The sequence below is a fragment of the Corvus moneduloides genome, chromosome Z (assembly GCF_009650955.1).
Source record: "Corvus moneduloides isolate bCorMon1 chromosome Z, bCorMon1.pri, whole genome shotgun sequence".
In the NCBI taxonomy this organism is placed as follows: domain Eukaryota; kingdom Metazoa; phylum Chordata; class Aves; order Passeriformes; family Corvidae; genus Corvus; species Corvus moneduloides.
The window spans coordinates 11098758-11126055 of NC_045511.1; the positions used below are offsets into that span (position 1 = coordinate 11098758).

The 27298-nt window shown below is 41.7% G+C and overlaps 1 protein-coding gene across 1 annotated transcript in view; it reads left to right on the plus strand.

Moving 5' to 3' along the window:
• PLCXD3 (phosphatidylinositol specific phospholipase C X domain containing 3) overlaps positions 1 to 27298 on the plus strand; it is an 89194-nt gene that overhangs the window by 34101 nt on the left and 27795 nt on the right. Inside the window, exon 2 of the mRNA XM_032097222.1 lies at positions 14659 to 15367. Within this exon, the coding sequence (XP_031953113.1) occupies positions 14659 to 15367 (709 nt within the window). The remainder of the gene's footprint in view (positions 1 to 14658; positions 15368 to 27298) is intronic.

Consider the following 27298-nt stretch of genomic DNA (forward strand, 5'->3'; position numbering starts at 1 on the left):
TGATCCTAAAATGAGTAAATAGGACTTTCTTTTTCAAAATATCTTAGTTACTCAAAATTTTTCCAATTACCAAATCAATATATATCTCTATAACTGAAGGAAAGGTAGAGAGGAAAAAAACCCAAACCACTGATCATAGTGCAAATTTGACAGTCTCCTTGAAAAACAGCACTAGCAGCATTGTGGAACAGCTGCCATTGTGTTTGGGCATGAGGTGCAACCGTCGAACAGAGATACTGTCTGCCAGTGCCATTTTAGTGAAGAATTATTTAAAGATTTAAAGAAAAGAGTCTCCTTCCATGCAAACCCCTCACATCCTTATGCACCTGGGTCAGAAATGAGCAAGTCCTTGCACATATCTTGAAAATATTCAGGATGATATAGAGCTAAAAAGCAGAGAGGAAAGGAATGTTAAGACAGTTTGATCTGTGATATTCCTGACCAAGTAATAAAGGTAATCTCTATCCGGAAGAGAAGGTGACACATAGGTTGTTTGAGAATTCAAAGGAAGCATGGAAGAATATCTGCTAGCATCATCACTAAAGTCAGCTTTACTAATATCCTCACCATTACCAGTATCACCAGCTATGGAATTACTGCAGATAGCAATATTTTGACTTCCAAGCTGTGTAAATGTCAGACTGAAGCCAAAGCACTGTTAGTCTAGGTGGACTGCAGTCATTGCCATTATGTCCAGAGAAGACATGGCTTCTTTTTTGGGCATATGCAACGCTCAAACCATTCAATTTTCAGATGATTTGAAAGGCCCTTAGTAAATGCATTTACTAATTTTAAGTTTTATTGAATTAAAGTTAGCTCTTGAAACTTTGAAAACAGCTGAAATGAGTTAGGGGATGACAATAGTATCCAATTACATGTTAAGAAGATACTATGAAATGATGGTATTTTACTTACTGTTAGTATAAAACAGCTAAACTAATAATTGCTTTTGAAGACACGAGAATATCCAGTGTAAATTAGATGTATCCTGAGTCTGGAAAAAGGACAGATCATCTGTCTGTTTTTTCAGTTAATCAGTAGTACCACCTGTGCTTTTTCATTGACTTCTTAATGCCGAAGTCTAACACTAACAGCCAGATCTGCAGCAGTCTAAATTGGCCTAATGGGTCATTACTGATAAATGCCAACTGGGGGTCTGTTGTGGACTGTAGGCTGGAAACTTAAGGAATGAAATAGTATAAATGCTGTCTTATAACTGGTTTCATTCATTTCTTGTAGCTCTCTGTATTGTGCAGTGGCTTATTTGATTGCTGTGTTGGATCCAGCAGGGATGATGTTAGCAGCAAATAATGCAAGAAGGACTTACTGAAATTGGATTGCTGGGCGTTACAAGGTGTTTGACAGGAGTCTAGGTTGATTGATCATGCGGACCTTTAAATTGCCTCTTTAGTGATGGTAGAAGAGATGCATAGAAGACAGGTACTGACAGTTTGAGTTCTCTCTATTCTGTGTATCTTTACTTGTCTTTATTCTGTTTGCAAAATGAAATTAAAAGTGTCTTTATGTTACTGGGCTGGCAAGGACGTACACCAGGTGATGAGGCAGATAGATACATTTTGCAATCCTAGCTAAGACTCTTCCAACAGTGGCACTGTTGATGCTTTTCCCGTATCACAGTGTGGTGGTTGGTTTTGATTGTTTGTTTGGTTTTTATTTCATCTACAGGCTAAAGTAGCATCCAAGTGTGACCTGTTTCCTGTCTGTCGATTAGATTGATACCTCTGGTGTTTTGCTATGTTTTCTGTTCTTTTGTGATATATTTTCATAGCTAAAAGCACAGCTCGCCTTTGCTTATATTTCCATTTAGCAGTAACCAAATAAATAGTTTTATTTAAAGTTGTTCTCTGGGTTCTCCTTTTCCATCTGGGTGCATCTCTCTGCTGTTTACCCCTATAAAGCCTCTTGGCTCATTGTCTTCCAGTCTGGGTGCCACCTCACAGCAGGAGGCTATTTTTCTGGCATTGATCTAGTGTTTTACAGGTGTTGCAGTTGCTTTTCTTCATTCAGTGTGTAGCAAGTCACATTTTTATTTTCTGTACCTGCTCCTAGAAAGGATAGCTTACAGTGGCTAAACATGACTGGAGAACTTCCCTGAAAATCTGAGCAGCAAAGTCTGGTGCAAAAAGGGGCTGAGAGGCATGAGGGAAGCACTGTCTGAGGAGGACGTGCTCTGACACCTGCCTTGAGCTCTGGGCGCCAGCACGCTCGGAATGTGTTGTCGCCTGATGGCTCAGGAAGCCTTGCAGCTGACATCTTATGAAAGCCATGACTTGAATGCTCACATACAAAAATCTTTGAATGCAACTGTTTTCCTTGTTATGCAGCTGGATGTAAAAGATGAATACTGATTATGTGGAGGAGACAGTAAGGCTTCCTAGGAAGGTTTTTTCTCTGTAGTTTCTTTCTGAGGCAGTCATGTAAATCAGTGGTGTAAGTAACAAAGCAGAATCCGTGCTGTTATTTGAGGACCTCTGGGCATGAGAAGGCCAGTGACACCATGGCGTGGTACCCTGGCAGAGGGGTTACGTTTATGGCCAGCTGAATGAGCCTGTGTGGTTCCTTGTGGTGATGCTGCTCCACTTGCCCATTCCCTTGAGTTACAGCAAAGGAAACTGGCTGCGTGGGAACCCCTGGTTTGGAGGGGTGCTCCACTTGAGCATGCATAGCTGATAAATTCCTAAAGTTTAGACTTCAGCTGCTTAGGAATGTTTTTGTGGAGTTTGGCAGGAAAAAGTGCTTTGGGAGAAATGACATAGCGTTTTCCATTGGTATCTCAGGCTCTAAGGGAAATTGCTTCAGTGTTTCCCTCTAGTGTGCATGAAGTTGAACATTACAATGTCTTTGCTTATAGTTGAGGAGGCCTTGGATGAGAGAGACTTCTTTTGGAGCACCTGGTCTCAGGAGACAAGTCTTGCATTTGGCAGATTGGCTAAGGGAGTTATTTTGCTTGTAGCTCTTTATCAAATCTGCCAAGCAGTGCACAAAAGTAGAACAATGTCTGATGTGAATGTTTGAGGCAACCAAATGATAAGGAAAGGTGCATAGCAAGGCCAGTGGTCAAAATATAAAACACCTGACAAGCTTCCCTCTTCCTCCTCATACTTTGCAGTATTTTACATCCTTTTGTTATCTCTCAGGCTTGGCACGGCCAGTCAGCTAAGTCTACATGGACAACTTTTTAAAGTGATATTTTAACAGTGTTTCTTTGTGAAAGCTTTTGCAAACTGATTCAGAAAAGGGTATAATATTTCTCCCATCTGCTTTTTCAGCTTTTCTCCCCAAGCATCAGGTGAACTGCTCAGATTTGCCTCAGTTTTTCAAACTCAGTGACTGAGAAAAAGAAAAAACTCTAGCCTGGATTTCTTGTATGGTAATAGGAAACTTTATCCATACTGTCTTTAGGACATCCCATTGTAGAGTTCTGGTAAACTGACTGCCAGTGCACTTATTACAGTGCAGGAAGAGTCCTTTTTCTCTGCATTGCAGGTGTTCTTGCAGCACAGTTTGATACTTGTAAAATTGAAAAATCTTGCCTTTTAAATTTCTTGTGGCAATCCATCTCAGATGGCAGTGGCTGTCTTGTACGGATCTTAAAAGTAACAGAAAACCTGATTTAAGGGATCATTCTTCCACTGGCTTTGCAATGCAATTTCATTTTATCCAGACACACCTCTTGGTTTTCCTTTTCTCGGCCTTAAAATTATGGGGAAATATGCATGTGCAAGTAGTTTCTGTCAGCTACAAGATCACTAGAACTGTTAAGTAGTGATGCTCAGATTTAGCAGAAAATACTGCACTTTTTTCATTTTGTTGGGTTTTAAAAATTATTACTGATTTTTAAATAGAGAACATAACGAAATAAGAACTTTACTGGGCCTACTAGATGTGTCAATGCACTCATGAGTTAGGAAAAGGTGATATTGTGTATGTCAGAGAAATAAAAAAGGAGATCAAAGAAGAGGGCATAGGCAAGAGATGAGGAAAAGGCAAAATCAAGTATCCAAAAAGTTCTCTGTTGACAAAAAGGTACAATAGGTAGCAAGAGAGATATCACTGTAATCAGAGGCAATTATTTTAAGGGAAATTTCTCACATTACCACGAGTATTAATGGATGTTTTTCATGAAAGTAAATCAAATAAAATGTCAAGAAGCAGAGGTTGTCTGATTTGATGCTATTTTATGTGTGAACATTGAATTACCTGTGCTCTTTGTGTGCATGGAGAGGAAGAAATATGAACACTCTCTTTCTTAGGAGCCATCTCAGGTGCATGCAGTCCTTCAAGGCTGTTCTGTCAATGACAGCATTTGGATTATGAACCAGAACTATGCTCACTGTTGGCAGATGCCATTTTGCATGCTCAGCAAAGCTGCCGGGGATCATCACAGCCTCTCACTAGTCCCAAAGCTATTGGCTCACAATTCTGATTGCCCAGGAGATATGACTTGGATGCTGATGACATACTCAGACTGAGCTGGTGCTGGAACAAAATACGCCCCAAACTATTCCTGGCACATTAATTTTATGCTTAGAATCAGATATACCTCTTCTATTTTTTCCTCCCTTTTTCCTTCCTTCACATTCTTGTCTGCTAGTCTCTAAATTAGGAAGAAAAATAGCTATTACAGTACTTCTGAGACTAGTGTTTAACTAAAATGTGAGATCTGATAGAGATCTCCCATGCATCTGAACACACAGCAGTGAACTTGCAGAGCAAAAAAGAAAAGATAGAATACTAGATTTGTTTGCACAGTTCACAGAAAAGCAAAGACTTGAAAGAATTTTCATTTATGGAGTTTGGGTAATAGACAGTAGCTACAGCTCTGCTGCCATGAATTTTATTTCCAAGTGATTAGATAGTTAATTTGTCTTCAAATTATAGTTGTGCATAAAATACAAGGTTATCTGTAATGCTTATTAACGTGATCTAGAATATTCTATTCAGTTTTCATATATGCCGTAAAATGCATAAACAGGAAGACCATGGTAGTCTACATACTACAGCACTCAACCTGCACCATGCAAGCTGTGGTGGTGTGTCCAGTCTACTGCTGAAGTTACAAATTCTTATGGTCTTAAACCATATGTTTGAGGTGCTTGGTCAATCCTGATGTAAAGATTATTTTTTAAAAACTGTTAATTTTTTTTAAACTTGCTCTGCCAAAAATTAAGACTTGATTTACCAATTTTTGTGAGTTTTGGTTGAAGTTTTTCCATGAATCCTCCTGGTTTTTAGCCTGATAGGTGAAGGGAGCCTTCTTCTATTACAGAATTTGTGCTATGTGTCTGCTCACAGAACTTAGTGAAATCATGTTTACACTTCCACCTGACTGAACAAATAAAAATAACTTTTCTAGAGGCTTGTTGTGGGCAAGTTTTAAAAGTTTTAAGCCTTCTGCACCTTATAAAATTTTCAGTGCAGTGCACAAGTGTTCAAAAGGGAGCTTTTTTTATGTGGTATACAGATGAGCAGTGTCAGTGCCTTCCTCTTTCACCTTTTCTTCTGTGTACAGATGAGAGGTTTAGATCACATTTGGAAAAAAACAGTGGAAAAGACACACCAGCTGAATCTCTCAGTTCTCAGCATGATCCTTTCCACTTGCACACCTATAATGCAAAAGTGTTCCCCAAGGTTCTGTTTGCCTTTGAGTGCCTGTAGGAGTTCTGGTGGCCTGACTGGTGCTGGGCAAGCAGTGGGGTCTGGCTCTGGGAGTAGAGAGCACTGCTGCTGCCCCGAGTCTGCCCCACTGCCCTGAGCCTGCCCTGCTGCTCCTGCAGCGCTGGGTGAAGGCTCTGCTGCCCTGGGCAAACAGGAGAATGAGTCTGCTCTGCCATGTGCTGTGTCCTGATGTTGCTGCCCTTTTTCTGGTTTCCAGCAGTGTTAATCTTACATTTGCCTGTGTAAAATCTGCCTTGTTTAGAGCCTGCATCTGATTAACTAGTTATTCACTTAAAGGTGATCTTTTAGAATATGTAATCTGGGACTCCTGGAAAGTCCGTGCCATCCATGTACTGCTGCACCATGGTGCCTTCTGAGTGCTGGCTGCATGAAGCCTGCAAGAAAAAGTTTCTTCACCTCACCCTACACAAACAATTACAAGACAGTAAAGAAGTTACTAAGAGGGAAAACGCTCAGGAGGGCAGCATGTGCTAAACTTCTATTAAAGACCAGTTTCTTTAGAAAAATGGAGCTTGTGATGGCCATGGTTGTGAATGTGCTCACACTATTTGGAGAGCTAGAAATATAATTACAGCTTGTTTTTTCTTATTTCTTTACTTTTCAATACAGTATTGAGAATTTGAAAAGTGGAATTAACTGCTGCAGTGTTCTAAAAGGAACAGGAGCTGGTCTTTGTGTTCGCAGGAGGGAACTTTGAGAAACTGCATGTGGGTACTATTCTATACATCAAACGTATTAATAGGAATTGAATAATGAGTAACTTAATCAGATTTATAGCCAAGCTTGCCTGTCATATTGTGATAATTACCAGCTACCCTGGGCCTTAATACCAAGTAGATCCCTCCCCACCTCCCAACCCATTTTATTTTTTTAGAAGTGAGTTCTTTATCGGAAGGAAGCCGTGCTTAGGCAAGGCACTGGTCTTGGCTCAATCCAGTGACCAGAAACACTTGCTAGTGCAAGCACTGCAATATTCCATAAGCTGTTCTTAAGAAACAACTTCAAATGGTAACATCTTTGGCCTCAGTCAGGAGCAGTTCATCATGGTCGTGGAGTACTGGCAACATCAACAGTAGTAGGCTCCCCTTGGAAGCAATTACAGCCCTGTTCAAATGTACAAAACAAAATGATTCTCAAGAGTATTTCACAGATGATAAGGACATGTAACAGGAACAAAAGTTGTTCTTGTTGCATGAAAATTTTATTTGTTTATAGGGAGGACAAAATAAAGTCATTTCAGGTCTGACAGTTGGTCACTAGATAGGGAATGCCTTTTCCAGACTGATGGCCTACCAGTTCTGCTTTCTTCCTGGCTAAGAAGCTGGTTCAAACAGGTGTTTTGGAGAGTCTTCAATAATCTGTTGTCAACTGTGGATACATTATTTTTATTTCAGTCAGAAGAAGGAGGGATTGGACCAGATGATCTCCAGAGGTCTCTTCCAAACTCAGCTGTTCTGTGAATCTCTGAAAGATAAACTCTCTATTCTGCATTACACTGAACAAGGAGCAGATGCTTTGTGCTGGGTTTTGAATGTTTTGTACTTTGCCACGTGCAGTTCTAGGCTGTGTCCATCGATCCAGTAGCTGGTGAGTCTGCTGAAGTTGTGCTTGGATGTTTGATGTGGATTGAGCGGCTCCAGCTGAGATGTTTTGGCTGGGAAATGCTGATTTCCACACATGGCAGAAGTAGCCTTAGAAACCCAGGCAGAGGTTGGCAAAATATAATACAAAGTAGTTCTGGTCACCCTTGCAAGCAAACTGTGTTAAAATGTTTGCATGGTGGTTACTGCACACCTGCCTGGTTTCTCAGATTGTCCCTTTGACACACAGCTTTGCCTTCAAGAGCAGTCTCAATAAAGCAGCACAGTGCAGACTCTCAATGCTGTGTTCCCAGGCATAGGACCAGGGTCTAAGTTACAGTTATGTGCAATTCCATTGGCTGGTCCAGAGCTCACCTGGTGGTGGAGAGAAAATGCAGGAGGAGGGTGGGGATGGAGGGAGCAGCTATCAGTTCTGGTAAGTAATGGGGCAAGAAGGAAGCAAATGTTACCCTTCATTTTTGTTTCACACATTGTAACCAAGGTCTTCAAGGCAGAATGAGATACAAGGATTGCGCAATTTCTTGGAGTATATCAGCATATATATATATATATATATATATATATAGTATACATGTACATATATGTAGATTTTTAATGTCATGCGAGTATTTCTGTTCTCATGACTGGTTCAGTATCTGGATTTTTGCATTACCTGAGGTAGTGTGTACCTCTCTTCCCATTCCTTTAGATTGTGGACTCCTGAGTGTGAATAGGTGACTAAGCCCTGTGAACTTCAGCTGGGGTCAGGGACACACAGGTAGTGATGAACACTAGAAGAACAACTGGAAAGCGAGGCAGTTAGCTGTGGGGACACCGAGACACTGGGTAATCGATAATCTCTCTGTTTTTCCCAGTTTTGGTTTTGTTTTCCTGGGTACTGTTGTTACCAAACAAAGCTTTTATCATCCAAGCAGTTTGCATGCTAAAGGGAACTGGACTGTTAAGTCTCAATTGCATTGCTCTTGGCAGCACCTTTTGACTTCCTGAGATGTGCTATGGCTTTGATGAAGAGAACAGTGCTCAGGCATCTCAAAGAGAAGGCAGTACACAATACTGAAGTGCATTGGCTCTAGTGCTCATGACTAGGCTTTGCTGTTCCTTGAAGTGTTAGTGCAACTAGCTGAAGATTCGTAGGGCTTCTCCCTTGACTGATTGATTTTTAAGGTCAAAAAAGGCAGGGAAAACAGACCAAATGAGATTGCAGGAACATCTGCGCCAGTCTCCTGTGTACCAGAGGTCATGGACTTTGTCCTAGCTATTCTCTACATCATCCAAAAAATATGTTCTCTGCTGTCAGTCACTATAGAGCCTTCATTGATAAGGATGTCTTTGAAGAAATTATGTGGCACTGCATGTGGCATTTCAGCAATAGTCACAAAGGGATGACATCTCCTAAATAAAGGAAAACAACAACAGGTGAAGTTTTAATGACACCCAAAGCACTAGTAAAAGATTCCACTTCCAACAGCCGTTGGATAACTCCTAGCAAAGAGATAAGAGATCCATTGAAGAAGAGGAAGAGAGCAATACATGCTGAAACCTGTGAAATGTTGCTTCAATTTGTTTGTGGATTTTTTCTGATACTTGTGGATCTTCAGGGTGTGATTGCTGCTGTCGGGAGCATATTGATCAGTGCTGTTCAATTTCAGGTTCAGTTTACCAGGCTGTATTTGCCAAGGGATGGCCGGAGAGGGCAGGGAAGCAAGGGAAGGCACAGCAAAGTTCAGCTACACTTGTCAGCTTTGTGAATGACATATTTAAGCTTAGCCACCAAAAATAGTAGCTCTGTGTAAATCTCTAAGAGACTGAAGAAACAATTCTGAACTAAAATGCATTCTCCCTTAGGGACTTTTTTCAGCACCGAGCCAAATTACTTTTTAAATCAGGAAGTTAGCCCTCCAGGGAAGCCATAAATATGTCCACAGTGAGCTCTAGTGGGTTAAATATTCCCAATTGCCCTATTACAGGAATCCAGGAAAGAAAACAGTAGACCGTTCTCCCTAGCAAAAGCACTAGCAGGTGTTTTGTAGCAACCTAAGTGATACTGCACAATTTACTCTTTAATATCTAGTTTATGAAAATTTAGTGTCTCAGTGGTTAAAACTGGCCACTTCTGTTCTTTGAATCATGGCTGGTGTGGACATTTTAAGTGTCTCTTGATAATTACTTATGGAATAATAGAATGGTTTGAGTTGGAAAAAATCTTAAAGATAATTTATTCCTACCCCTTTGCCATGGTCAGGTATAGGTTTCACTAGACCAGGCTACAGACACTATCCAGCACTTGGTCTTGGACACTTCCAGGGATGGGGTATCCACAGCTTCCTTGGGCAACCTGTTCCAGTGCCTCACTGCCCTCTGAGTAACACTGCCCTTTTCTTGACATCTAATCTAAATCTCTCCTCCTTTAGTTTAAAACTGTTCCTCCTTGTACTATGACTGTCTGTGTGAAAAGTTGCTCTCCCACTTACTTATAAAACCCCTTTAGGTACTGGAAAGCTGCTATTCAGCAGCCATCTCTTCTCCAATCTCAAGAACCCCAGCTCTCTCAGCCTGTCCTCAGAGGAGAAGCGCTCCAGCCCTTTGATCATCTTCATGATCAAAGGCATTCCTTTGGACTGGCTCCAGCAGGTCCCTGTCCTTCCTGTGCAGGGACCCCAGAGCTGGATGCAGTGTTCCAGGTGGGTCTCAGCAGAGTGAAGCAGAGGGGCAGAATCCCCTCCCTCCCCTGCTGCCCACGGGGCTCTGGATGCAGCCCAGGACACGTTTGGCTCTCTGGGCTGTGAGTGGCATGCCTGGGGCATGTCCAGCCTCTCACCCACCAGCACCTCCAAGTCCTGCTGGGCAGGGCTGCTCTGGGTCTGTTCATGCCCAGCCTGTGCTGATACTGGGGATTGTCCCTGCCCAGGAGCAGCATCAGCACTTGGCCTTGTTAAACCTCATCAGATCCCCATGGGCCCCTTCTTGAGTTTGTCCAGGTCTCTCTGGATGGCATCCCATCCTTCAGGAGGTCTCCTGCCCTGTTTTGCAGCAGACCAGCTTTCTCCTTGCTTTCTTTTGCTGCTGATGTATCAGCAGAAGCTGAATGTTGCCTTTCCCATCCCTTGCAGGTTTCCCTTCCCAGTTGTGCCCTTCCTAATTCCCTCTGTGCCTTTGTCCTCTGTTCCTCCCAGGCAACCTGTCTTTGCTAAACCTTCTGTAGTGGCTTTTTAAGTTTGATGCCACTCAGAAGTTTCCCTTTCAGCCAAACTTGCCTCCTGCCTTACCTCCTTGTTTCTTTGCAGGGTGTTCATATGCTTTAGAGATGTTGCCTTTCAAGTTCATCCCTTTCTCCTGAGTCTCTTGACATTTAAGGTAATTTAGTTCTTCCAGGCTACCACTTACCAATTTCCTGAGCAAGCCAAGACAGTTGCTCTGAAATCCAGGATCTTTATTCTGCTTTTTGCCTTCATTGATTTCCTGAGTATTTTAAATTCATATTTCTCCTTGTAACCACTCAGTCCAAGGCTGTCATCAGCCTTCATGTCCCTATCCATTTCTTCCTTAATTCATACAACATCAGCAACTTCACTACTTAAAGGAATACCTGCAGAAAAAAAATTCTTTGATGCTCTCTGGATTTTCTGCTCTCTGCTGTTTTGCTCTTCCAGCAAATTCTCAAAATTCCCCCATGAAAACATGTAATTGTGAAGTTTCTTCCAGTTGTTTAAAGTCTTCACCCACTTTCTCTTCTTGACTGGGCAGTCTGTAGTATATGCGCACCATGTTAACCCCTTGTTTGCTACCCCCATCGTCCTGATCCATGAGCCTTCATCCTTGACTCCTTGGATCAGGGATATGTTGGGTTGTTGAAATACTGGGAAAGCAGTGTGAAATATTTTAAGAAAATTTTGGATGATAAGTAAACTGGAGAGAAAATATGTTTGCACACAAGAGGAATATCATCTTTTGTTCCCTGAATGACTTGGGATGAGTCATTTCCCCTCTTTACTACTCCAGGTCTCAGACTGTGAAGTCTCTGTGGTACAGACCTACCGTAACAGAGATAGATGATGTGAAAGAACTGCCATCTTCCAAAGATTGCAGACATAATTGCTTTTGTATTCCTGAATGTAACTTGCATCCTCTCTTCACGGAGGCTGAGGCTTGGTGATACAGAGAACCTGCAAGAACACTTTCCAATGCAAATGTAGGAAGGGAATGACCCCTTGAATAAAAGAAAGATTTGGAAGGAAACACCGTTGCTAAAAGTGTTTGTACCGGATTCTCTCATTACCAGGAATGTGGTCATTTTGGGCATGATCATGGAAAAGATCATGCTCTAATTTGCTCTGCCAAGTGTAAAGATTTTGAATTTCTGTGAGTTACACGAGTAAACTGCCTAGGACAACAGGGCAGGATTAAGGCAACAGGAAGTGTAGATGAGTGCATGACGAAAATAAATATTTAATTGACCCATTGAAATTACTTATACATGTGGAAAGACAAAACATTTGCTGTATTTTTTTGTCAGGAGGAATCTTTACATACTTTTGAAAAGCTGACACCTGCTTCATTTTGTGCCAGCCAAGTCAAGCCTTATTTCCTTTTTGTATTATGCTATAGGGCTTCCCTGTTTGGGTTACAAAACACGGAAATTCTCAGAGCACTGTGCACATTTTTCATTACCATCCACATAGGAATAGCTATTTTTAGGCTCAAATATGTGCACGAAGTCTTTAATGAGAAAAAAAACCTTTTCTGACCTATCCTACTTGCAGTGTTCATGTGTTTCTAACTGGTGTTTCCACACACACACACTTCTCTGAGTTTTTCATTACCAGTAGCTAAAAGCTACCCACTGATAAGTTGTTCACCTTAGTTTTCTGCTGTGAGAATTGTGCTCCCTTTCTTGACTAAAGTAGTTTTAAGAAGTGGTTTAAGCCAATATGCACCTACTGGCGGTGCTGGTCAGGTTTAGCCACCTATTACCACAGGCCTGGTTCCTACGTTATATCACCATGTCCCGCAGCCATAGGGAGGAGGAGGAGAGAAGATCCAACAGGCAGGAATTGAGCAGCAAGATTGATTGATTTTAATTATTTTACAAACTCTTTTATAGACTTTTTTCTTCATAGTCTAACTGGACAAAGGACCAGCCACCCCTTGGGGGTGATTGGCCAAAATCCTAAAACATCCATTATCAAAATATTTTCTACTATACCATAAACAAGACTTTTCAAGGTTGCAGGTGGCTTGGTTGTTTACATTCCCTGCTACCTCTTCTGTGAGAGAGAAAAGTCTCTCACGGACTTAGAAAATAACAAGAAAATCCTCGCTAACAGCATTTTTGTACCTACAGCCACCACCTTTTCTGCAACTTCAGGTTACCAGTGTCTGCAGATCAGAAGACAAAAGACAAATGGTTTAATTAATCTTAATACCATTTGGAGCCTACTTCTCTAATCAGTTGATCATGTTTACACAGGTACTTAATCTGGCATAAAACCCTACAAAAATAAAATAGACTTCAATGCACAAAGTGAGGGTTTGCAAAATCCATCCCTTGCTAATATCAGTAGCTGTGCTTTGTTTTAAACAAGACTGGATTTACTTTGATTTCTAGATTAGTGCAGGTTACACTGAGCAGAACATTTAATGCATCTCATTGATTTTCCCTGTAATACTGTTGATACACAGGTCACTGCTCTAATAATTTGTTTTACCATTAGAATTCTGTATGTAGATCTAGTCCCCAAGGATATCAATGTGTAACCAGATACTGCATGATCTAATCAGGTTCTGCAAGAAATACATTATCGCTTCAACACTTAGCAGTAAAAAGCTTCATCAAAATGGAAAAATTGTCTAATATTTAAAGCAAAATGCAGTTCAAAGAGACAACCACAAGAAGCAGGTGTGTACAAAATTTAAAGACATTTCTCAGATTAAACAAAGCCAAATCCAAGACAGAGTCTAAGATGTTTTATCATGACTCCATTTATTGTTAAAGAAGAAAATGCTATAGCTGCTGCTTCAGTTTATGGGGTTTATTCCAGTTCAGGTAAAGTAGCATTGCTCCCAGAAATGACTGATTAGCTGAATTTCATTAATGTGATACTTACTTGCTACAGCATGCGTGCTTTGGAAAGTAATTTTGAAAAGCACCTGCAAAAGCTTTGGTAACAGGCAAGTGCTCTGAACTCATTTTGATGTAGGATTTGGATCTCTGAGCGCCTAGTACTGCAGTCCATTTCCAGAATACAAGTCCTGCTGACCTTGTTGGAGGAGTTTTGCAAGCAGTGTGTCTGTCTCAGGCTGAGCAGCAGACCTGCTTGCTGCTGCGAGTCTGACCAGAAGCATCTGCAGCTGGAATAGCAGGAGTGTGGCTCTGCCAGCAGCTGGACAGTGTTTCTGTGTAAGCTTCCAGGTCTCAGCACCAAGTGTTCAGCAGGGTGATGGTTGACAAAGGTGATAAGCATCTCCTAGGGTCAGCTCATCTCTCCATAAAGCTGCATTCTTGTAGATGTCTGAATGCTGAGCATAGTTAATTGGGGCTTTTGTTTTGAGATTGGGGTTTTTTTAAATGGATGTACCTTAAGAGAGAGAATTTTGTATAGTGAAGTGCCACACATATTTGTATTAAACTCTATGTTGTAGAAAATGGTAACTCCTGTACATAGTCATGTTAATTTTTACATCCCATTCTTGTGAAGAGCATGCAGCAGAATTTCTGAATTTTATCAGTGAAATGCAATGTTATCCTTGGCTTTATCTGTTGTACTTATTCAGCAAAGGAAGGTAAAGAATTTTAGAAGTAAATTTAAGAAGGAAAACAACATTCAGTAACCTTGTGGATGACCAGATGAGACTTGAAATAAAGATTAGAAAGGTTATGTTCCTTGGCATTTTTTCAACTCCTATTTTTGCTGGCTATAAAGCTGTGTGTGGAATGATGTTGGTTTGTTTTGGTTTTTTCCTTTGGTTCTACAAACTAGACAGTGCACAATCAGTGTGCAGGGCCAGGCTCTCCTCCTTGGCTCATGGGATTTATTGTGTGACTAGCTTTGCTACCACAATTACTTTGATGTTCAGAGCCCACTGGGTTCATTGAGCCTAAAGGCATAAGCAAGTGCTGGACGACAGTGACTGAGCATCCAGACAAGCTGAAACAGACATTACCTTTCTTTCAAGTTCCTACAAGGTGCTGGTGGGCCAGATGCTGCCAGACAAATGTACTGATGTTGAGAGAAAGGGCAGGAAAGGTGGTTGGTGAGTGTGGGTACAGGTCAGAAATTTATTTTCATTGAGAAAAAACCATTAAAGGCTTTTAATACAGGAGTACAATGCTGATAATTTTTCTCTCTTGTGTTTTTAGGGTCTCATGACTCTTTTAGCTTCTACATCGATGAAGCTTCTCCAGTTGGGCCTGAACAGCCAGAGACAGTCCAGAATTTTGTGTCAGTTTTTGGGACTGTGGCTAAAAAGCTGATGAGGAAGTGGTTGGCTACACAGACCATGAACTTCACCAGCCAGCTAGGGGCAGGTATACGGTATTTCGATCTCAGAATTTCCACCAAGCCCAGAGACCCAGACAATGAACTCTACTTTGCTCATGGTTTATTCAGTGCCAAAGTCAAGGAAGGTCTGGAGGAGATCAATGCATTTCTCACTGATCATCCAAAAGAAGTGGTCTTCTTGGACTTCAATCATTTCTATGGGATGCAGAAATGTCATCATGAAAAGCTTGTCCAGATGCTCAAAGACACATATGGAAACAAAATGTGTCCTGCTATATTTGCCCATGAAGTCACCCTCCAGTACCTATGGGAAAAGGAGCACCAAGTGCTAGTGTTCTACCACAGTCCAGTGGCTGTTGAGGTAGCCTTTCTGTGGCCAGGCCAGATGATGCCAGCTCCCTGGGCAAACACAACAGATACGGAAAAGTTGATTCAGTTTCTGCAGGCATCAATCACTGAAAGAAGAAAGAAAGGCTCCTTTTTCATCTCTCAAGTAGTGCTGACACCAAAGGCTAGTACGGTGGTGAAAGGGGTTGCAAGTGGTCTCAGAGAAACAATCACAGAAAGGTAAGTTTGTGGCTGGTAACGTGTGCTGGATGAGTGTGGGTAGAACTGTTTTTCTAATTCCATTTAAAGATGCTCTAGCAGATCCATTTCTTCCATGCTACTGTGGCTACTCAGAACTTGGCATAATCCTAAAATATTTAAAGAGAAACACATTGAAGGACATGCTCTTGTATCGTGAAAGAAAATCTGCCACTGAAGCCTAATGAGATATTAAGGGATTGGCTTAACCTTCTCTTTTTTCTGAATGCAGGTTTTGCTAATTTGTTTTGTTTTCCAAATGTGTCTTTTTTTTACCTTAAGCATTGAATATCTTGCCTAAGATTTCCTTACTAGAAAATCTTATCTGTGTCGCGGTATCCCACAGCGGTAGGGAGGAGAAGAGAGATCCAGCAGGCAGGAATTGTGCAGCAAGATTGATTTATTTAATTATTTTACAACTCTTTTATAGACTTGTTTCTTCGTAGTCTAATTGGACAAAGGATCAGCCACCCCTTGGGGTGATTGGCTAAAATCCTAAAACATCCATTGTCAAAATATTTTTCTACTGTACTATGAACAAAACTTTGCAAGGTCACAGGTGTTCATAGTTTATAGAACTCTGCTAACATCTTCCGTAAGAGAGAAAAGTATCTCACGGGATTGGAAAGAAGCAAGAAAAATTCTTGTTAGCAGCATATTTGTATCCACATATCCGTACGATCTAGATAATTTAAGCTTTTATTTGTGCATTAGGCTTCGGGTATGGAATAAAAAATTTTTCGTTCTGGCTCACTAGCAAAGCCTGATGCTGCAGAATTTGCCTTTACACACCTCAAAGATGCATAGTTTCTCTGTCTCTATACCATCACACATTGTATCGAAGACAGCAGGACACCATCAAAGAGAATTTGACTCCTGAAAGTCTTTCTTCATTTATGATAGAGGAAAGAGACAGCAGACCATTGTACAGGTTCTGTACATGGAATAGTTTGTTGACAGGCCATTAGTTGTTACATTACAAAAAAAGCCGCCTGTGCAAGACATGTATTATTTATACCATTCTGACTTTGATAAATAACAGCCAATTTTGAGCTTAAAGGCATATATATGTGACTATGTTCTTGACAACTTGGTAGGAAAACTGAAATTTAATGCCAAGACACAAGAGCTATTTTCTTTTTCTCCTTAAAAATAAAGAAGAGTTGCAGAGTGTAAAAAACATTTACAATGGGGGTCACTGGCCTGCTAATGTTTTTCTCTCTGCACAGATGTGCCTGTGACAGGAAGGTCTGTGGCAAGCATATCCTGTTCTATGAGATGAAAGATGCAGTGTCTGCAAAGAAAACATGCCTCATATTTGAGAAAGGTTGAGCTATTTTTATGGCAGCTTTCCCAAGCAACTGTGAACTTGAAAAAATAGGTAAAAACTTTACCTGACATTGTACAACAATGACACGGAAGGTTTTATGAGCAGTGGAACATGATTTAGAAGTGCTACTGCACTTGCAGCTGTTGGTATATCCTTCATCTATGTTTCATGGGCTCCATTGGACTGGAGAATCTCCCTCTCCCCTCAGTCTGAAGAGCACTTCTCTATACTAAAATACCGCTTTGTTGATGGGTTTTACCAAGAAACATCTTGTTGTTAAGGGTTTTTCGCCTGGTAAACATCTTTCTGAGTGTTCTTTAGAACATGAAGTAGCAAAATCAGGAAGCGAACAGGTTGTTCTTAAAGCTTGTTGTATCAATAAAATAGCCATCAAACCCCATTTTCTTCATTTTTGGCTCATAATGTGCTTTTTTGAAGTTGTTTGGAAAATAAAGATTTGAAATAGATGCTGAATATGTTTGACTGAGCTCTGAATGTCCAGAGCCTTTGAACTCTTAGTAAGCCTTTCTCAACAGCAAATCTTGAAATTGTAACTAACTTCAAATGTCAATAAATAATTGGGCTGAAAAACCTGGAAATGTTGTTTTGCCAGATTCAAACGGAGATTTTTCACATGATCCTCAATTTTGTAGTCGTGTCTGCTACATGAGAAGTTGTTTCCTTTTTGCATATTTCCTTTAGCCATTATGAGAGAAATAGACCTTCAAAATAATCTCCAAGTCTAATATTTAGTCTTCCAAATGTGGTATCTTATTTGGAATTTTTATTTTTAATACAAAAAATGCACTGTATGAAGAAACAGGCTTGGAATGTATGATAATGTAGATAGAAACTGAGCTTGTATTTTGAGTTAGCTGCTCTAAAAGTAAACATCAAATATATTCAGAACTGCTCTTCAGATGATTCTGTTAAAAAATAAATAGACAAGCAATTAAAAGATGAAGTACAATTTACACACTAGAATTTACACAGTTCTCTTCAATCTCACTGCCATAACGTTTCAGTAGCTTAAAATCCATGCAAAAGGTATCAAGACCTATGTTCCAGCTGTGCTGTTTTTGCCACTTTGAACCATCACTCAGTAAAGAGATTATTTTGTCTTTTTCAGAATAAATACCCAGATCAAATCCCATCTTTGTGTCCAGGTAGATAATATATGTGCTTTTTTTGCCAGTTACTGTATAGACTTATGTTATACTGTTTTCTCCTCATTAAGAAATACTGGTGAAGAGCCTTACATTAAGAATGCAGTTATCTTGCTTTTGGCAGCAGTTTTGTAACCATACTTGCATGGGGTTCTCCCCTTCCACTGAATTTTAAAAGATCTGAATGTAAATGAATTAGGTTGAATTTTACAAATAGTTCTGGTGTGGGGGTTGTTTTCCGGTTTGATTTGGGGTTTTTTCCTAAATCAAGTATACGTTTAAGAAATGTTTCTTTGGCATTTTAAAATAAAACATAGAGTAATTTCTTTTGTTTTGTTTCTCCATCTTTACAGTGGCCTTTTATATATTGACTTAGTTTTGAAAATAGAGCAAAGTTTAGATCCTCTCAGATGCAGTAAAACACACCAGGTTTTGATCTCTGAAGTTGTTTGTTAGTCATGAAACTGTTTATGAGAAGAGCAGTGGCTACCTTAGAGGGAGAACATGATTTCCATGGTCCTTGGACATCTGTGAGCAGGCAGATGCCATGCAGCAATCCAATCCACACTCCATTCTGCTGTTTTGTAGCTTATGTTGGGAAAGAGCACAGTGAAATATTCCTCTGTAGCCAAGACTGTTGGTTTAATGGCTTTTTATCATGTTTGCCCTGTGGTGGTGGAGGTCCACACAGGCACACTGCAGTAGAGCAGCTTTCCAAGGCAATATATTTCAGAAGGAGAAGGGATGTTATTCTGTAACTTGTTCCCCACAGCACAGATATGCAAGCTGTGAGGCCCACAATAACCTCAATTTAAAAAACAAAACATTTTCACGCTCCTAAGACTCAACTCAGTGATGATATACCAGGACTGTTTTCTACTGATGTTTGCTCACAGGCTTTGCTGTCATCACAGGTAGTATTCTGTGGTACAGTAATTAGAAAGAAGGGGAAATTATAAAGTTACGAAGCTTTCTGTCCTGCACAAATATAAGAGGGAAAAGCCATTTCTTGTAATGGTCTTCCTAGGACCACAGTTCAGTGTAACAAATCTTGGTATCACTGATTTCACCTTCACTACTTGAATGAGGAGAATCGCTTGCATGTGTGCACATTATGTTTCTTGGATTTGATGAAAAACTTTGAGGACTCTCAATATGTTTCCAGGCTTAACATTCTGTCACACACACAGTTTAGATGCCAAGAAATGCTCTTTAATTAGCAAACAGTATATGCCAAATGAACTACGTTTGCAGTTCTCATTGAACTAACTTCATAGTGAGGCAGCTGCCTTCAGTATATCTGAAAGGTGCTTGTGACACACCCTTTTGATTAGTGTAGAGCTGTTCTTCCTAAAAATCTAGTTTGCTAAAAATCTTCCTAAAAATCTGATTTGCAGTGAAATTACTAATTTTATCTATGACACTTGAGACAAACATGATACTCTCTTCGTTGTCTCTGTAGTTTAATAATATAGAAGAAGAATAGCTCTCCTTCAGGGGATGTAGAAATCCAGTGGTACTTTTAAAGCTTTCAAAAAATAGAAAGTAAACACATACCCCGCCAATTGTCACTTGATTTCCAAATTAATCTCTAAGGATAATGTTCCCTGTGGCTCACATATGACTAAATCCTTGCCTACCATGCTAAAGCTTCCTCCTTAGCAACCAAACCAAGTTAAAAAAAATATATCCTGCACAGGAAAATGAACCTTTTGCAGTGGAGGCAAAGCATCCAATCCACACTATTAACAGAACGGGTGGTAAGTAGGCCACAGAAGCTGTCAGGAGAAAATCCGTCTCTGGGTACAGTTATGAACTAAGCGGAGTCAGATTTAGCTGGCGAATAGGTGGATATTGTATGAAAAATGATCCCTGAAGTTTCAAGAAGTGGGATTTTTTGAGTCAGTTACTGATGGTGCCACACCTCCGTCAGCTGAATTTTTTAGTTTCTGTGTGGCAGGAAGAGTGGGAATTGATATTTTAATCCACACTTCATACTGACTGATGCCATTCTTAAACTATTTTATATGAAAAACAACAGAAATAGCAACTGTGGCAACTGTATTTTCCTAATTGTCTGCATCCTTCCTGATTGTAACCTTGATGTCTGTCTCCATTGTGGGCTGCAAGAGAGCAGGAGGCTCCAGTGAGCTGGTTCAGATTTAGGACTCAAGAAGCTGATGTGTCAGCTCTTTAGCTGCTGAGAGGTGAGGGGAGACTCAGTCTCTCACTAATGTGTGTGGTACAAGCACGCCTGACTGCACCGTGTTTGCCTTGGAACACGGCTGTCTTTTCCTTTCTTCTTTTGTTTTTTTTTTTAATTTCCTGACCTCAGAAGGCACAAAACGTCATTCTGGTATATTAGTAGGCAATTCAAAAGCACTCTGGGCAATCCAGACAAATCCTTAGTATTTCTGTTCTTCCTCAAAGTATCCTTAATTACTTTTCCAGTCTTTCTACACAAGAAGCAATCTCTGTGTTTACACACAGAACAGCAGAGGGAGATTTCATTGGAAGAATCTATCTACCACGTCAACAGGCCTGCTCAGTAAAATCCTGAATGGGCTGTGTATGTGTAGTGGCATTTCATCATTGGACCGTCTGTCTGCATGAGAATTTTAGTATGGCATTCCCACAGGAAGGGTTGTGTTGTTGTTTGATGGCTTTGGTCATGAACCTGGAATGGTATTAAATTGCCACAAAACAAAGGAGCACAGATTTTTAGTAACTTTTCTAAAGTATTTATCTACATACCCACCAGTAGCCTGTGGGATTTGGTGACAGAAGAAGATTGGCATGGTGATCACCACAGTGACCTCTGTGATCAGTGGCTTGGCTTTTGGGTGTTCGTTTGGGGTAGTTGTCTTGATGTTTTCTTCTGGCAGGTATAGGTGTCTCACAGTTTTTCCCTCTGTTTGATGTGCTTGTGAGTTTTATCATGTTGGGCACCAAAACACCTGCTTACAGTTACATTATATGCTGTGTGACTGCTTGTAAATATACTTTATGTTTTCCTGTCACTGCACTCTGGGCACAGTGTGACCCTACACATACAGACAGCAGCAAGTGTTCTTCATCACAAAAAGGAAATGTTCATTCTCTCCCCTCCACTGCTGTAAGCTGTCACTAACATCTACTTGTCTCAAAGATTTCACACTTCAACTTACGGCTGCTGTAGTGAAATTGCAAATGTCTCATTAAGTCAGTTGGGTTTTCTTTGGTCTTTCTGCATTACTCAGATCACTAAGGAAACTCAAAAGCTAATAGATGCTAACAAGTGCTGACCCCAGGGAAAATGCATTTGCTAATGCTGGGCCTGATCTGTGTAGCTGCTTTTAGTTCATTGTGAAGGAAATGGTTCCTTGATGGGTTGATGCTTCTGCTCTTCATTTATAAGGTACAAAATGAGCACAGAGATTTACACAAACAAGCTTTTCCAGATGTATTCACAAAATGGTGTTCAAGTTGGTAATAATTTTCTGTAAAGCAAAGATGTTTCATACAAACTTGAGCAAATACAAACTCAGTAGGTATGGCAACGTCCATGTTTCTGTGTTGTGTTAGCTCTTGCATGCTGCAAATCATTGTTTTCAAGACTATATAAGTAGATCTATAGGCACATCCTTGTCAAATTTCAAGCAGAGAACTGGACAGTTCTGGACAAACTATCATGTTCATTAGGTTTGGAAGTCTGAATTTTTAATCTTCTGTAGATGCTCCACAGTCCTAGAGGGGTAGGATGTGAATAGAAATTGTCAAAACAAAATCCTGTCAGCTCTTAAAACCATGTTGAGCATGCTGTATAATTTCTGATAGGTTTGAGCAATTCTCAGCAGCCTCTAAAGCCTTGGAGGGCTTTCAAATGCAATCTGGAGAGAATGCATCCACACTGTCCCTGGAGAGGTCACCTGCATACCCCAGCTTCTGCAGCAGCTATCTCCACTTGGCTGGTAGGAAAGGTTTAAGACAGGACAGGCTGTTAAAGAAGCCTTAGCTACAGAAACCCCTTAAATCTATTTTCAGAATTCACACCAAGCCTGCAATTAATTTCATTAAATGCTTCCCTGTGCTTACAAACAAGTAGCCTTTGCAGACTGAATGAACAGTCTGCCCTGCAGGCTGCAGCCAGGGACGTGTTGGATAAAGCATGCAGAGGAAGCAGTAAGGGATTCTGGCACACTGGTGCCACATTTGTACAAAAGAGATCACTGCAACAGGGGGCTGGAAATAGCGAAGGCAGCCAGGCCAAAGGTCTTGCTGCTATACCACCTTCTGTATGATGCAGAACTTGCATAGTCCATAAAAATGCCCATGCTTTTCTTCTGTTGAAACAGAGTTGGTACAGTTTTTTTCCCTATGAATTTGTAATGTCTGTGGGTTGCAACGTAATTTTTTCTTAAGGAGCCACTGTCTCTGTGAAAGGTGCTGGTTTCATGAATACAAATCCTGCAAATATCTAGCCTTCTTTTACTGATCTTCTCTTTACACCTTTACGGTTAGGCAAATGTTTTCTAATTCTATTTTCCTCCAGGACTGATATTTTTTCTTTTTTTTCAGGGGATGAGGGGAGGGCTAGGTCTAACATACAAACTTGATGTAGTCAAAGATTATAATAAGAGTTTGTCTGTAATTATAACGATATAATTGCATGTAATGTCCCAGGCTGTACAGTTGCCCTAGAGAGCACGGCCTGTTATATTAAAATGTCTTTGAGTATTTATTTCAGACACTAAGAAAAATAATAAAAGACATATCTATAAGATGCTGAATGATCATACAGTGGGATTTGACCTTTGGCAATATTTTAATACCATAGCTGTTGATGTGAGGGTCTTTGTAACTAAGCAACTGTCATCCAGAATGTATTATATCATAAAAGAGTATTAAGATATGAAGACTAAGTAGTTAGAGTGAAATAGGAGCCATGGTGAGATGCAGGCACTTTCCTATTGAACATTCTTGTTTTCTGAGCTATAGCACAAAGGATGAACTTTACCATGATTTGTTCCATGGTGGGGTATTGAAACCTGCACTCTGCACTCTCAGCTCTGTGAGCAGGCACTGTTGTGTAGTAAATCAAGTATGATATTAGATCTTCGGTAACAGACATTAATTTTGCAGCTGGACAGCAAAGAAGGACTGCCATGGTTCTTTATTCCCTTCCTTCTTGGATTTAGAATCAAAGACTCATTAAGAAGAGATCTCCAAGATCATTGAGTCCAACCTTTGACCGAATACCTTCATGCCAGTAAACTGTACAACTAAGTGCCATGTCCAGTACTTTCCTGGACACTTCCAGGGACGGTGATTCCAGCGCCTCCTTGGGCAGCCAGTTCCAATCCCTAATCAACCTTTTAGTGAAGAAATTCTTCCTGATGTCCAGCTTGAACCTCCCCTGGTGCACCTTGGGGCCATTTCCTCATGTCCTATTGCTGGTTGCCTGGCGGAGCAGGTCAACCCCACCTTGGTACAACCTGTGCAGCCTTGTAGAGAGCAAAAAAGGCCACCCCTGAGCCTGTTTTTCTGCAGGCAAAACAACCCCACTGCCTCAGCCACTCCTCATTTGACTTACTCTCTAGACCTTTTTTCAGATCTGATGCCATTCTCTGGACTCACTCCATCACTGCCACGTGTTTTTTGGAATGAGGGGCCCAAAGCTGGACACAGGATTTGAGGTGTGGCCTCATCAGTGCCCAGTACAGGGGGACAATCCCTGCCCTGGTCCTGCTGGCCACACTATTGCTGATCCAGGCCAGGATGCCATTGGCCTCCTTGACCACCTGGGCACTGCTGGCTCATGTTCAGCTGGTGGCAACCAGCACCCCGAAGTCCTTTTCCACAGTGCAGCTTTCCAGCCCCTCTGCCCCAGCCTGTGGTGCTGCCTGGGGTTGTTGTGACCCAAGATCAGGATTCAGCACTTGCCCTTGTTGAACCTCCCAGCATTGGCCTCAGCCCTTTGATCTGGCCTGTCCAGATCCCTCTGCAGAGCCTTCCTGCCCTCCAGCAGATCAGCACTACCACCCAACTTATTTACATACTCTGATGTCTGAAACTGGCTTCTTTGCTTTTCCAGTGAGACCTGCTCAAATTACAGCTGTGAGGCAAGGCTGTAATCCCAAATGATTCCTGCAGGTATAGTAGTGTACTGTGTTGCTTGAATAATGGGGAAAGTAACGCAGTTTTGTGCTCGCAGCACGAGCTCTGGCGTGCCCTCGATCAGAGAGAGTCCAGCGGCGTTACTTCTGTGCATCGCAGAAGCGACCTCGGCATCAGGAAAGGCACTGGCTGGGCGCGCTCGCTGGCTTCTTTGTAGGGAGACATGGCAGGAGCCAATGATCTAGGCTCACGTTAGTTCGGAGATAAAGGAAGAGAGAGGGGGTTCTGGTTTGGCTTCCAACAGGTTTATTGTCAGAAGTTTAGCAACCAGAATATGGCAATGATCTTAAACTTCCCGAGAGCCTTTTCCCTCAGTTTTATAGGAGGTTTGAAAACTGGGGGGAAAGGGGAAAACAACCAGTGAGTTACAAAGCAGGGGGCAGGATACAATTCAACAAGATCCAATGGGGGAAACCGGGAGGCGGGAGTTATAACAAAGAACCCATGAACAACCAAGTAAGAGAAAATTTTCCTGAACAAGGGAGGCAGTTTGGACCTGGGCACAGCCCAGGGGGGATGCGGCTTAAGCTTCTGAACCGCCCCTCAACCCACCCTCCGAGTCTGTGTCTTGGGGAAACTTGATCCGCGGGAGGGTCTGGGATTGATTGGCATCTCACTGCCCCAGCCCCGCAGTGGGCTGCGTCATAGCAACATCTCCTCCCTTTTTATTATATTGAAATGAGGGAGGGGACTTAAGGGATTTTAAAACCAAACACTTAAAAATGGGAAGGGCTAGTAAAATTAACAACACCATAAACAAAACCCATACAATGTCTTTGACAGTGGAGGGAATCCGGCTGCTGAAGCTCCCAGTGCACAGGAGGAGCTGCAGCAGCAGGTGGGACAGCAGCAGGTGGGATGTCATCACTCAGTCAAGGGTGGTAACTTTAGGAAAAGTGTAACACAAATATAATTAACACAAGTCCAATTAACTTAAATAACAATAGCTCCCTTGGGCTCCCCCTCTTTCAATAAAAACAGAGAGATCATTTTTGGGAAGGGAAACACAGCAGGGAGTCTGGGAAGGGGAGGGTTTGTTTTTCGGGCCTGGAGGAGGAGTCTTTTTCCTAAGTGGTTTGGTTTTTCTTCTTTTCCAGGCTGTGGCAGCTTCTTTCCTCTGTTTGGCATCTGTAGGTGGTCTCAAAAAGGGTTTGATCCACTTCCCAGGGATCCATTTTGGACTCTCTGGGGTGGAAACACACCCATAGCCTCTACCCCAGGTGACTAGGGGGTATGGGCCACGTATTTGTAAAGTATCAGGGTCCTTTATTAGGACCTCAGGTCTCTCACTCAGTTTATGTTTGGCAGAGTTTGTGAAGTGTCTCATGATGGGAGGGTTGGGTTCCTCATAGGAACAGTTTAAAAAGTTCTAAGTGAACAATGCTTTGGAAAGTCTTATGATGGGGGCAGCGATCTCATTGCCGCCTTTTTGTTGTTCTCACAGTCTTCTTAGTGTTTGATGTTTCGTTTCCACGATGGCTTGGCCTGTGGGCGAGTGAGGGATGCCAGTGATGTGATCCACACCCCACTCACTCACAAATCTTTTTAATTCTGCGGAGGTGTATGCTTGGCTATTGTAAGTTTTTATTTTCCTTGGTGTCCCCAACACAGCGAAGGCCTGGACTAAGTGGTTGACAACATCTTTGGCCCTCTCTCCACGATGGGCTGAGGCAAAGGTTGCGCCAGAAAAGGTATCCACAGAAACATGAATATATTTTTGGCGGCCAAATTGGGGGAAGTGGGTGGTATCTGTTTGCCATACCTCACAACTGCCTAGGCCTCAAGGGTTAACCCCTTGACCTAATGATGGAAACTGATGTTTTTGGCAGTTGGGGCATGTGGCCACAATAGCTTTTGCTTGGTCTCGAGTGAGGTGGAACATTCGGATGAGCGCTGGAGCATTTTGATGAAACGTGGCATGGCTCAGCTGGGCTTGCTGGAATCTGTTAGGCAGATTCGCTAACTCGATGGGCATTGCTAGGGCATCTGCTCTCCTGTTTCCTTCTGCAATAAATCCTGGCAGGTCAGTGTGTGAGCTCTCATGCATGACATAGAATGGTTGCTTTCGGTGGGAGATCAGTTGAATCAATTTTGAAAGCACATTATGAATTTCTGAGTTTGCAACCTCCTTTAGTAAGGCTCTCTCTGTCCTGGAAACTACACCTGAAACATAGGCCGAATCAGTTATCAGATTGAATGGCTCATTTAATCGTTTAAATGCTCTGACCATGGCTGCAAGTTCTGCCACTTATGGGGATCCTTCGACTACCTGCACATCAGACTCCCACTCTGGAGCGCAAGGATCCTTCCAAGTGATTACAGACTTACAAGATGCACCAGAGCCATCTGAAAAGATTGTCAGGGCATTTAATGGGTTTCTGCTTTGAATTTCTTTTGGAATCAGTTTGAAGACCAAAGTAAACAGTCTGTGTTTTGGATGGTGTATAGAAATTTGGCCTGGGTAGCTGTCTAGGGCGTATTGGAGGTGCTCATTGTTTTGAAGGAGGTTATCAAGTGAATCGGTTGTCAATGGTAAGTAGATGCATGTAAAGTCAGACCCTGCAAGGGTGAGGAGGCAGGATCTAACCTTCATCACCAGCTGAGCTGTGAGCTCCTGTGGTGTTGTGATACTTTTGGATGGCTGCTGTGAGAGGAAAACCCACTCGATGATTAACAGGGGATCACTCTGCACCTCGTCCCATTGAAATATCAGCCTGTGAAGGTATGGCATTTCCCCTAACACAATAAATTGAAAAGGCAGACCTGGGGCACAGCGGTGTGCCTGCTGGGATGACAGCGCTTCCTGTACCTTACAGATGGAGTGTCTCGCCTCCTTTGTTAGATGCCTGGGTGATGTGAGGTCATCTTTCCCTCGCAGGAGGTTGAACAGAGGAGCGAGATCTTCTGTCGTCAGCCCCAGGAGTGGCCTCACCCAATTTATGGTCCTGCAGAGCTGGTGGAGTTCCTGCAAGGTCTTAGGGTTATCATTAATTTTGACTTGTTGGGGAACCACAGTCTGTTCATGGATTTTCAGTCCAAGGTATTTATATGGAGAGGTTTTCTGGACCTTTTCAGCTTGGATTTCAAATCCATTTGCCTCTAAGGCCTCGATTACCTTCCCTAATTTCCACTCTAAATAGGATTGGTTAGGAGCACACACCAAAACATCGTCCATATAGTGAAGCACTACTGCCTTTGCTGCTAACTTTCTGATGGAGAACAGAATGCGGGCAACATACCACTGGCAGATGGTGGGTGAGT